Here is a 13,531-nt window from a genome sequence, read left to right as displayed (position 1 = left end):
GCATTAGTCCCGGTTCACCTGGGCCCTTTAGTCCCGGTTGGTGCCACGAACCGGGACTAAAGGGTGCGATGCCCATTAGTACCGGTTGGTGCCACCAACCGGTACTAATGGGCTTTGAGGCATTAGTACCGGTTCATGGCACGAACCGGTACTAAAGGGCCCATCAAACTCTACCCCCCGCGGACCGCCTTTTCAGTTTTAGAAAAAACAAAAGAAAATGATGGAAATGTCAAAAAAAAATAAGTTTCCCATGTGATATGTGGTCTAGTTGTTGGGAAAATTAACAAATATGAATTTCGACTTTATTTGCAAAATCTCTCTGGAATTTCTTAAAATGGGCATAACTTTTGCATACGAACTCGGATGAAAAAGTTTTTTATATGAAAAATCATCTACTCGAAAAGTTACATCCGAATTTAACCGGGGGAACCCCGTTAAACATTTTCAAAATCCTCTAATTGCTAGTGATTTAGTGATTCTTCAAAGGTCATACATGTTTTTTGGGCATCTGCAGATCAGGTTCTAATAGTGCAACGAATCATACTTCCTATTAGAATCGAGATATTTGACATAGTGTGGTCCACATTATAGTTCCAGTTATGATGGCTCTCCTATCACCAACTATAGTACTAGTCCAAATTTGGTTTAGAGAGTTGAATTACATTTCAAATAGAGCCTTATTTCCTATTAGTACTATGAAATATCCTAGGCGTTGGTTGTTGTGATGGCAATTCAGAAATATTCAACACGGGTTTCAGCTTATATGTTCCATCTGAAGCTAAGCGGAAGCAGCCAAAAGATACAATAGTACTCTGTTTCTTCCCTGAAGGACTCTGCAGCATCATATGTGAACTACAAAAAGAAGTGCTAAATTAAATTATAAGTGATCTTGCTTCAAACCAAATATTAACCACCCAATAATTATTTGCCGTAACTTCCATATGCAAGAAAAAAAACAAAATGTGGACCTTTTGGTCCAAATAACCTTACAAATTCAAAACCAAAATGCAAACGAGGAGATATATAATACTCGTAGATGAATAACTCTAGGTCTAGGATATTACCAGAGTAGGTGTGAAGGTATGTAATAGCGTGGGCCACATCGATCCAGGATAATATCACATAACGAATTTGAGTTTCACTCAGGAGGCTATTATGAGTAATATCAAGCCTTGTTCTTGAAACAGGGAAGGAATTAGCAAATGGTACTTTATATGATGGGGGTTTTCTTACTTTGTGAAACTGAGAAAGAATTAGCAAACGATGACAACATTTCGACCAATATGGTTTCCGGTCATGATCAAATCACGACAAATAGAATGGAACATATGGGAAATAATACATACTAAATCAGCGACAATTAATATGGATTAGAGGGGTACTGGTAATTAGGAAAGTACTGATGGAATGACGGACGTCTCATTAAACTAAGGCTCAAGAAGAGAATGAATCTTGTATTCTTATTGCCGTACACATGCGACTGTACGAGGGGGACTCTTTCCTATCATGTACACAAGCAATTCAATTGAGTACAAAGCTGAAGTACGCGTTGACCAAGCATGGTTGAAGAACAATATACTATCAAAATTACAAGAAGAAAAAACGGCATCTTGGATCAGGAGAGCACACACAGGGGCCACTGGAGAAAAGGTTCAGGGAAGGCGTGCGCGAACGACGTACGTTGGTGGGAGGCGTCGAGGTCGACGTCAGAGAGGGAGGTCTCTGGCGAGCGCGCGTCCGCGGGGGCGAAGCAGGAGCGGAAGGCGTCGAGGAAGGCGGCTGCCCCGCGGCCACCCGCGGACCGCTCGGACGAGGCCGTGGTGGTGGCGACGGAGAAGCGGGAGAGGTCGTCGCTGGCGCCGATGAGATAAGGGGGATTCTGGACCAACGGTGAGATAAGGGGGTGCCTAGGCCCCCGGGTGTTAAAAATCCACTCTCTTGTAATCAGGCTATCCAAAACAGAAAAGTTTATTTGAGCGTCAGAGGAGATCATCCATCTGAGTACAGAAGAAAAATTCCTTTAAACGTAAATTTTGAGATCGTCCATCATTAAACGTAAATTTTGAGATCATCCGTCATCCAAACAAATTCACCACTAATTAGTAACTTCATTATTTGACAAAGGCATTTCAAGGCTTGTTCTCCATTTTCTTCACTCTTCTTCGCTACCTCCTTTAATATCCGTACCTCCTGCTGGGGAACGTAGCAGAAATTCAAAATTTTCTACGCATCACCAAGATCAATCTATGGAGTAATCTAGCAACGAGGGGAAGGGGAGTGCATCTACATACCATTGTAGATCGCGATGCGGAAGCGTTGCAAGAACGCGGATGAAGGAGTCGTACTCGTAGCGATTCAAATCGCGGTTGATTCCGATCTAAGCACCGAACCACGGCGCCTCCGCGTTCAACACACGTGCAGCCCGGTGACGTCTCCCACGCCTTGATCCAGCAAGGAGAGAGGGAGAGGTTGGGGAAGACTCCGTCCAGCAGCAGCACGACGGCGTGGTGGTGATGGAGGAGCGTGGCAATCCTGCAGGGCTTCGCCAAGCACCGCGGGAGAGGAGGAGGACATGGAAGAGGGGAAGGGCTGCGCCAGAACTTGGGTGCGGCTGCCCTCCCACCCCCCACATATATATAGGGGCAAGGGAGAGGGGGGCCGGCCCCCTCAGATCCAATCTGAGGAGGGGGCGGCGGCCAGGGGGGTTGCCTTGCCCCCCAAGGCAAGGGGGGCGCCTCCCCTTAGGGTTCCCCCAAACCCCCAGGCGCATGGGCCCTGGGAGGGAAGGCGCCCAGCCCACTAAGGGGCTGATCCCTCTCCACATACAGCCCATAGGGCCCTCCGGGGCTGGTGGCCCCTCCCGGTGGACCCCCGGAACTCTCCGATGGTCCCGGTACATTACCAGTGACGCCCGAAACTCTTCCGGTGGCCAAAACGGGACTTCCCATATATAAATCTTTACCTCCGGACCATTCCGGAACTCCTCGTGACGTCCGGGATCTCATCCGGGACTCCGAACAACATTCGGTAACCACGTATATCTATTCCCTATAACCCTAGCGTCATCGAACCTTAAGTGTGTAGACCCTACGGGTTCGGGAACCATGCAGACATGGCCGAGACGTTCTCCGGCCAATAACCAACAGCGGGATCTGGATACCCATGTTGGCTCCCACATGTTCCACGATGATCTCATCGGATGAACCACGATGTCGGGGATTCAATCAATCCCGTATACAATTCCCTTTGTCAATCGGTATGTTACTTGCCCGAGATTCGATCGTCGGTATCCCGATACCTTGTTCAATCTCGTTACCGGCAAGTCTCTTTACTCGTTCCGTAACACATCATCCCATGATCAACTCCTTGGTCACATTGTGCACATTATGATGATGTCCTACCGAGTGGGCCCAGAGATACCTCCCCGTTTACACGGAGTGACAAATCCCAGTCTCGATTCGTGCCAACCCAACAGACACTTTCGGAGATACCTGTAGTGCACCTTTATAGCCACCCAGTTACGTTGTGACGTTTGGTACACCCAAAGCATTCCTACGGTATCCGGGAGTTGCACAATCTCATGGTCTAAGGAACTGATACTTGACATTAGAAAAGCTCTTAGCAAACGAACTACACGATCTTGTGCTAGGCTTAGGATTGGGTCTTGTCCATCACATCATTCTCCTAATGATGTGATCCCGTTATCAACGACATCGAATGTCCATGGTTAGGAAACCGTAACCATCTATTGATCAACGAGCTAGTCAACTAGAGGCTTACTAGGGACATGGTGTTGTCTATGTATCCACACATGTATCTGAGTTTCCTATCAATACAATTCTAGCATGGATAATAAACGATTATCATGAACAAGGAAATATAATAATAACCAATTTATTATTGCCTCTAGGGCATATTTCCAACACCTCCTACCCGCAAAAAAAATCCGTACCTCCGAACGGGGCAATTCTAATTAGTAACTTCATTGTTTGACAAAGGCATTTCAAGGCTTGTTCTCCGTGATCCTCACTTTTATCAACGAAAAAGGATTTCCCCCTGCTTCATATCATAAAGCAACCACCACATCAACGATCATACAAAACATAAGTTCAGAAAGGAAAAAAAACAAGAACAAGAAAAGGTAAGATACAAGATGCCAAAGGAGCCACTAAACAAGCTCTGAATGCCCAAGCACAGGCTCGAGCATCGGGGCCCTCGGCGAACAAGATCCTGCAAATGATGCGACTAAGACAAGGGAGCAGCCCGCCGCCGGAGGAAGACCACGCTCCATCAACTCCAATGGGGCCAGCCATCATTGGTCTGCCATCCATCTCTGGCCCCGAAGAAGTCCCCCTGCACTCTCGTCCTGGATTGAAGGATGCCACACCGTCGGCTGGCAGAGCCACTCACCCCAAGCTCGAATGAACAAGACCAATAGGTTACGAAGGAGAGGATGAAAGCACAACTACCTCGGCACATAGAACAACACCCCGTACTTCGCCATGGCTGTCGGCGAGGAACATGTCAACCGCAAGCAGCCAAGCGGGTACCCACTGAAGATCACCGGTAGTCCACCTCCAACGCCGCAACCCCAACAACCACGCCACAGTCCCAAAGGTGGCGCCTTCAAGAAGTAGAACGACACCGCAGCGACGTCTCCACCCAATCCTAGGATTTTGTGTTTTCATTCGGGACATGGAGGAAGAGGTCAGTGGAGGATCTCATTGCCGCCTTTAGGAAGGTGAACAACTCCCGGAGCGTCGCTGGCATCGTGGCCACAACAGCCGGCCAAGGGATTCCCCCGATCTAGCACCACGAACACTCCACCCTTACCCAACCATCAGATCCGGCTAGCCGGAAGCTCAGGCCGATGAGGCAGGAAGAGGCGCGAGGGAGGCAAACACCGTCTTCAAAATCCGCTCCCAGGACAGCGCAGAAGTCCCGAGAGATGGTACCACGCCCGCCCCCAAAACCCGCCTCCCTTGCAGCTACACTATTGCAGGAATGCCTAAAAACGGCGGGCGAGGCTCTCAGGGGCGCCCGCCACTGCTAACATGCCATCAGTGGAGGGCACGCGCCCGCCACTGATCATATACCTACCTGCGGTGGGCTTTTGTTTGCACCCGCCACAGTTTTCTTATGACAACCAAAATAAAAAAACGCTGCCATGGAAGTATTTTTTGGTGCCGTTTGATGAGTGTTATTTTTTACACTCTAACTTAAGTTTAAACCAATATATTTAATTAAAACCAAGATATTCGCTCCAATTGCTACTAATCACTAATGAATGCAAATGATTCTAAATATCTGATCTTTATTTTGTTTTCATAGGAAATGGGCTATTTATGGACAAAATCAAGCAAACACATGAAAAGAGTAAATTGGAGATAGAGGAGATCAAGTGGGAGGCGCAGCAGATAAGCCCGAGCAAAAGACGACGTATGGGCGATCGTATGGATTGCCAACAGAGGCATCAGATCCACCTTAACATCCTTTATAAAAGGGATGGCGCCGGATGAGCAACAGAACATCGCAAAACCATCATGTCATCGTCATCTTCATAGAAGCCATATCCACCAACCCTAGTCACTACCATTTCTCATCTCCATAGCCACAACCTTCATCACCACCATATTTCTCAGCCATCTAGCCATACTTGTAATCGTGTATCACACACGACATCCATTGTAAGACATATTATCAATCAATCAATCAATGTTCATGATGTGTTCTACCACGAGTTCTTCGTGTGATCTGACCTTCATGTGTGAGTAGTTCTGTAAGGTCATGGGTTGAGGCAAGTGCCTTGCAACCCGATGTATTTGTTGGAGGGGTTGATGGAAGTATTTTTTAATCAATCTTCCATGGTTTTCCATGTTATGTACTTTATTTGTTGTTGTTGATCTTGTTGTTTTACATCAACTTTAATAAAAATAAAAAGGGATAACCCGTCCTCTTCATCATGTATGCACACAACCATTTAATAAACATAAAAAGTCCAAATCACCAAGTACCAAAGGGTTTACATCAACGCATGACCACACTGGTCGAAAAAGCAAGATTACATAGCTTATCCACATAATCTACTACTGGCACGCCAGCCAAATTGGTTGAACGACCCCCCCCCCCCCTAACCATTTCCATGCGGATACACCCAAAGGCCATATGGGCAACTCCAACGCACGACCCCAACTAGTTTGGCCGTGTCCGTCTAGGGGTAAACGGATAAAAAACGCGGCCCAACGCGCGGGAGTAAACGGGACACTGTCCGTTTCCAGTCCGCTTTCGGCCTATTCCGGGCCCAACTTTGGGCCACGTTTGCATCGACACGGTCGCGCGCGGACGGGCGGGGCATGTGCCCTTGTCCTCCCCTGGCCCGCCCGTCTGTAGCACATGCGCCCCTTTTCTCTTCCACTGCCCTACCTCCGCCCTCCCCCCCCCCCCCCCCCGCGCCAGCGTTGCCACCGCCACCCCCGTTCCCGGCTACGTCGACTTCCGGCAACGCCGTTCGAACCACGACCATGCAATAGCTGTCCCACGCTCGCGTTCCGGAAAGCTTTTTGCCGGCGTTCGTGGTTCCTTGTTGCCGGTGGGAGAGAAGCTATGGCCGCCGGCGTCGCCCGTCGACCCCAACAACTTCCAACAGGCGCTGCATTGCCGCAAGGCGCCGACGACCACCACCAACCCCCAACCTTGCTTTTGATGTCTGCGTGGGGAGCTCGACGTGCTCTTTTTGGCTGCGTCTCCACCACTACCACAAGGTGTTCGACGCTTTGCTCACATGGTACAATGGATAGCGAGGATGAGTATTTATTTCACAACTTCATTTTCTCATCGGATGATTCATCCTCAGATGATGAAGAGCTTGTGGTTGCTACATTGGTCGTCCATGACCACATTAGTAGGAAGCGGCCTCGGTTTAGGGGATCAATCCCCGGCCATGCTCTGGCCTTGAACCACAATGGGGAGAAAGGCCACACCCTTCTATATGCCGATTACTTTGAGAATTCCGCACTCTTCAAACCACATCAATTTCGTTGCCGATTCCGAATGAGGAGACATGTGTTCGATCATATTCAGGAGGGAGTGGCAGGATATGACCTATACTTTGAGTGCAAAGTGGATGCCCTTGGCAAGCTTGGCTTCTCTCCTTACCAGAAATGCACTGTGGCTATCCGCATGCTTGCATATGGAATTCCTGGTGATCTTGTGGATGAGTATGTTCGTATGAGTGAGTCCACATGTCTCCTATCAGTGTATAGTTTCTGCAAGGCCGTGGTGGCAGTGTTCGGCCCTGAGTACCCGAGAGAGCAAACCGTCGCTGATACAGAGAGGTTGCTGGCGATCAATGCCGATAGGGGCTTTCCGGGCATGCTTGGTAGTATAGATTGTATGCACTGGAAGTGGAAGAACTGTCCATTTGCTTGGCAGGGGTGGTACAAGGGGCATGTGAAAGGTGCCACTATCATACTTGAGGCGGTGGCTTCACAAGATCTATGGATATTTCATTCTTTCTTCGGCATGGCTAGTTCTCACAATGATATCAACGTGCTTCAGCGTTCTCCAGTGATTACAAGGCTTATAGAAGGCCACTCCCCATAGGTCAACTTGAGATAAATGGCCACCATTACAACAAGGGATATTACCTAGCTGATGGTATCTATCATAAGTGGTCAACTCTTGTGAAGACCATACCCAATCCGCAAGGAGAGAAGAGACAGAGGTTTGCTCAAATGCAGGAGAGTGCTAGGAAGGATGTGGAGCGTGTGTTTGGTGTGCTTCAATCTCGATGGGGTGTCATTTGAAACCCTGCATTGACATGGAGCACTCAGAAGCTTTGGGAGGTGATGACTTCTTGTGTGATCACGCACAACATGATCGTGGAGGATGAGCGTGGTAATAGCATCTACGATCAAGGGTTTGATTTCCAGGGTGAAAATGTTGAGCACGAGCATCCACCTCCTGCAACCTTCCAACAGTTTGTCCAATTCCATCGTGAAATGCTTGATTGGTAAACTCATGTTCTGCTCCAGGATGACTTGCTTGAGCACATGTGGAATCGCATTGGCAACCAGTAAATCTATCTTTTTAATCTCTTTTCATGCAAACAAATTTCGAGTGGGTCGTAAGACTAATTGATAATGTTTTCATTTTAATTGGGTTGTAAGATTAAGATTATTTCGGATGTGGAACTATTTCCTATGTTTGATTTGAACTATTTGCCATTCTTGATTTTAGTATAGATGGCCTCGGGCGGATGAGATGCGTCCGAAAAACGGCTGCGCATTGGGGCGCACGGCCGGTGCATCCACAAATCCGAGAGGACACGATCCCATTGTCACCCCCAAACGGACGAAAAGCGGATAAAACGGACGTACGTTTGGGGTCGTGTGTTGAAGTTGCCCTAAGCCCTCGTGTGTCCACATGATGCAGTGATAACCACGTACATATTGATGCCATAGCTCCGAAGATAAGCCGCAAAAAATATGGAATAGATGATTTGTTAATAATGCACTCATTCCGGCAATTCAACATTGCCCAATGCAAGGCACAAGCTCCCACATGGATTTGGCCCTTCAAGGAATGATGAATGCCATCCAACCAATTACCCAAAAAAATTGGTATAGTTGTTCACGATAAATTGAAAGTAATGTGAATTGTGTGCCAAATCACTGAAGCGAATGGACATGGTAAGAATAAATGATGAATTGTTTCGTCTTGATAAAAAAAACATTCTTTTGCTACCTTGCCAATCATGTTTTGCGAATGGACGACTGCCGAAAACACATTTTGTATCGCTTGTATATATGTTGATTTATTAGTTACGGTATTATCTGGTTCATTCCTCTATCCTCGTTTATTTATTACTCCCTCCGTTTATATTTACTTCGCATATTAGTTTTGGTTAAAGTCAAGCTTTACAAACTTAGATAAAGTTTATAGATAAAAATATTAACATATACAATAACAAATCAATACCATTAGATTCATTGTTGAATGTACTTCCACATCATATAGATTTGTTATGCTAAATATTTATATTTATTTCTATAAATTTGGTCAAACTTACAAAGTTTGACTTCAGTCAACTCTAATATGCGGACTAAATAAATACAAAGGGAGTACCAAATAAAAACCAGTTTCAGTGCACTGTTTGGTTCGGCTGTCGATTTCTAAAAGCAGCTGTGAAAAATCTGCTGTGGAAAAACAGCTGTGGAAAATCTGCTGTGGAAAAGATGCAGGTCATTTGGCAAACCAGCTGATACAACTTTTTCAGATTTTGGCCCGCAGCGGAATCGGATTTTGGAAAACACGTCCTGAGCTGCTTTCGCTTTTGGTTCAGATTTTAACAGCGGATTTTTGGAATCGGATTCTACTGGGTTCGCCCTTTGGTTCAGATTCTGCTGCGCGGCAGAGGAATCCATCGATAAAAGCTGAACCAAACAGGGCCATAAACTCATCGATGTGGCTGGGATCCCCTTTGGGCCCTCCTCCGCACGCCGACCGGAGCTCGTGGCACGAGACAATGGTGCCCGCCCCTGTCTTCAGGGAAGCCCCGGTTCGCCTCTGGCCTGCGCGCGGCGGAGGCTTGGCTCGGAGAAGGCGCGGCACGGTAGTCTCCCGGCCCGCTGCTCGGGGAGGCAGGGGAGAAATCGCCACCTCTCGGACACATTTCGTTGGATAGCCCACGCTTCCTCCCAGGTTTGGGTGAATTCTATGCTCAGTGGAATCCTCACTGGATTAGATCCATCGATAATGGCCAAGTATCCAGATATAAGACATAGAAAAAAAAATCTAGGCATATCAGTGTGTCCTCCATGCCCAAGATCATGTAAAACTGAAACCTACATAATGCTCTGTTTCCTTGTCTGAAACTCATCAGCCCTGCAGATTAAACTGAACCCTGCACATATTTCTTGGGATTTGGTCTGGTTACAGTATAGCCTAGTAACCTGAAGATGAGGACGGGGCGTCGACCCGTTGGCTGGGCAGCTGAGGTTGCTGCCAGCCCACCCGAGTTCGAGTCCCGACACGGACGTGTGCTGCTCACGGAGTTTCTCCTATAAAGAAAAGCCAACGAGGGTTAGCCCTTGGGTTGGTCTGTATCCTAGTTTCTGCTGAAGAATTAGTTTATCTTCTCACATTTTTTTTTGCGGGTCTTCTCACTTGATAGACTACACAACTTATTTTTGTTGCACTTGAGATTGAACACAATATAGCCAAACCAAATCTCAAATGATGCAATTTAAATAACTGTGGGATTACATTGGCTGCATGAAAGTAAACATAGAACGATACAATAAAATTGTTGTGCATGGTAAATAAATATGAAATCACTGCACTTTGCAGAAAAGCAACAGCCAAATAGATAGAACATCATGGATTGAGCTCATCAAATTCATCATCTGAGTGGGTCGGCATTGTCAAGGTCATGTGGGTCTAAGAGTGTTTGCCCATGCATGGTATTTCCAAGAAACCCGGTATGAGACAGCAAAACCCACAGGTGTGTTATGAGCTCCCCCTTTCCAGCAAGTCGTATCTTATGCTTACTTGCCCTGGTTGATGCTGCCAAGTGGAGGAGGAAACCTGTCCAGAACACCGATAGATCCCTCCATAGGTGTACTTTGTCGTCTCCGTAAGCTTCTGTCAACTGCTTTCCAAGTCTTGCACCCATCTGGGTTATCGAATTATGGATGCCATCATCACCAGAAATATCATCTTCCCTATCGGGTATCTGGTCATTCGCTTTGGAATTGTTAAAGTCATTGTGATCTCCCTCATGATCTTCCTCATTAGTATCTCCCTCATGATCTTCCTCATTAGTTTCCATCTTGATCTTTTCCTCAACGAGTACCGAACTTTCAGGGGCTTCACCCTCTGCACCGACCACCTCCTCAGACGCTCTAGAGACCTCAGTGGCAATCTTAAGAAGTTTGTTATAGACATCTCCCATTGATTGGAAGAACGAGCAATAAGTAGCACAAAATGTTTCCTTACGTACGGCGTTGAAGACCTTTGTAACAACAAAGCCATTGTCTGGCACCAACGCTTTCGTAAGCAGGTATGCACAATAGTTCGATAAGCTGACAGCAGTTAAGTAATGTGGCCGCACTTCCGCAGTTTTTGATTCCTTGTCCAAGAGATTATTTCCAAGCAAAAAAACACCCAGTTCTTTCACTTGGTCAGAGTAATGGATCTCGCAGAAGCATGTCGCGATGTGCCAGACTAGTATCCTGTGGGTATCAGCCTCCAGTTCATTTTCCAATGTTAGCTGTTGCATAAGGGCTTTATTTGATCCAAAAGCATTTGAGAAGTAGGTTTCCAACCTTTCTGGATGCTGCTGCAGGCCCTTGAATGACTCAAATATTGCCGTCTTTACTTCTGACTCCAACTTGATTGTTCGGGGTAATTTCTTCCGAATGTGAGAATAAGAAATCAGAAGATTATACTGGAAGATCTTTTGATCCCACTTGCACCTCACGAACCAGAACATTATTCTCATTGCTGCCTCCACCATCCGATTCTGCATGCACTGATGCTTGATATACTTACAGATCAGCAGAACCTTGGTCCATTGCGAGAATATATATTGATAGACCTCCAGCAGCTCCTTTACAATGATAAGACCAACTATGACGCGAGTGACAGTCACTCCGTGAGTGATGATATTTTCATCAGCTTGATCCATCCTCTCTGGTATATAATGGACAGGATATGCAAGGTAGCCGGTAGCCGCAACAAGAACCAAAGACATCAGCATACTAAAGACTGGAAATCCACCGGCAAACATGGCAGCATGCTTGCTATAGAGCAAGTCTTGGAGGAAGGACAATTCCACCTTCGTGATGCGGAATGCCCTCTCATAGTTGTTCTTCTCTTGCAGGATGTAGTCGAAGACGAGCCGCTTTGTCTTCCTTAGGCTAGCTTCATGTATCGGGAGATTATAGAACCGACGACGCAGGAGCTTGCACAGCGCGAATGAGAGGCAGACATCCTTCAATCGGTTTTCAGTATCGCCACCAAGCAACCTGCCGGTATCAACATTCCATATCTTCTCTATGGTGACAAGCTTGTTATTATTCGGATCCAACCGAATCTTGTATTGTGCTGATTCAGTTCTTCTCTCCTGTTGGGCATCATGCAGCACCAGATCTTCCCCAGAGACCAAGTACTTGTACGACTGCATCCTGAACGCATCGTCCGAATCAGCTGCATCACCAGAGAGACCGAGTGTGTGCTCGTATCGCATATAGTCGCTAACCAGCCTCGTATTCTCTTGGTTGATGGTAGCAGCCCTCTCGGATGAGAAAAAGTGTGAAATTATCCGAAATGCATTGAGGGCCCAGATCAACCAGAGAGGAATCCTGAGAAGGGAGAAGGTCTGCATTCGGAGGAGACTGGCTACCCAAAAAGACGAGATGAGATCCAGCAATGGGGTTTGCTTGGATCTCCGGTACAGCCGCCCAACCTTGACACTGTACTGCAAGGTTACCAAAAGCACCGCCCAGACCTGGAAGTAATCGTTCACCTTCTTTGCCGAGAGCTGCATCAGCCCTATGGAGTAGTGCACCATGGAGTAATTCAACATCTCAATTACTTGAACGGTGCTCGCCATGGCTCTGTCTGCGTGCCATGGCCCGAAGCAATCCAGCAGGAACCTCATCACCAGCAGCAGCGTGGTCATCAACACCCATAGCTCCACGCTGGCTACACCAGTGACACTGTCCATCCGAAAGAGCCTCTTCATGGTAGACAAGATTGAAGTTTCAGCTACGCCTGCGGATGACATCTCTCCCCCTCTCTGTGTGTGTTGTCTGGAAGGTTCAGTTGAACACCAGCTTCAAAGGACAATTGGTTTCACGGATTCTGAAAACCTTCTCCTCCTCCTCCTCCAACGTCTACAAATGGCCAATCATTGACTCTGAAACTAGCAGTAGTTAGCACGTCGAGTAGTTCGGCTTCCGCATTATTCATGTACATATTAGGTATGAGTGGGTGTCGTGGCCACATGTATCTTCACATAAAGTTGGTTAGAATCAATTGACTATCCAGAACTTTTAATTATCCAATATTTTCTCTAAGCCCAACTTATCCCTCTCGGCATCTTGATGTTGTGGCCCAAAGAGTATAGAAACATTATCTTTACAAAATACCTTATCATATACTCGAATTAGAAGGAAGTTTCTATGTTGGCTTTCCAAAGCTAGGTATTGGTACACTAAACTAAATTAAACAGGAAACTGCAAGAAAAAATCCTTGTCTTCACTGCAAAAGATTGGACATTAGAACCCTTATTATATATTGATTTCAAATTATAGTACTAAACATTTATCATACACTTCCTCCGTTCCATAATATAAGAGCGTTTTGCAAGTTAGGGAGGGAGTATATTACATTGAATTGCTGATGGGAAACCATGCTCTGGAAAACAGTGAGGATTTTCACTTTCTCGGAGACAGCGCAGGTGGCAGTGGCCTATTCTATCGTGGAGAGATGAGTTCCATGTATGGGGACTTTGGAGTTCTAATAG

General features: G+C 46.6%; 1 protein-coding gene across 1 annotated transcript; it reads right to left on the bottom strand.

The window, feature by feature from the left end:
- Nucleotides 1–1,615: 1,615 nt before the first annotated feature.
- On the bottom strand, nt 1,616–12,748 carry LOC109747278 (uncharacterized). The gene is made up of 3 exons (XM_020306360.2): nt 10,552–12,748; nt 10,267–10,271; nt 1,616–1,879 (listed from the first exon to the last, which is right to left on the bottom strand). The coding sequence occupies exons 1-3, from the start codon at nt 12,746–12,748 to the stop codon at nt 1,616–1,618; spliced, it is 2,466 nt and encodes an 821-aa protein (XP_020161949.2).
- Nucleotides 12,749–13,531: the final 783 nt, after the last annotated feature.

Source organism: Aegilops tauschii, chromosome 1 (assembly GCF_002575655.3).
Source record: "Aegilops tauschii subsp. strangulata cultivar AL8/78 chromosome 1, Aet v6.0, whole genome shotgun sequence".
Taxonomy (NCBI): Eukaryota; Viridiplantae; Streptophyta; class Magnoliopsida; order Poales; family Poaceae; genus Aegilops; species Aegilops tauschii.
Note: the sequence above shows the minus strand (reverse complement) of the source record. Positions and strands in the feature narration are given on the sequence as shown.

Excerpts from the sequence above, each read along its gene's own strand:
- LOC109747278 (XM_020306360.2), bottom strand. The coding sequence starts at position 12,748 with ATGAAGAGGCTCTTTCGGATGGACAGTGTCACTGGTGTAGCCAGCGTG.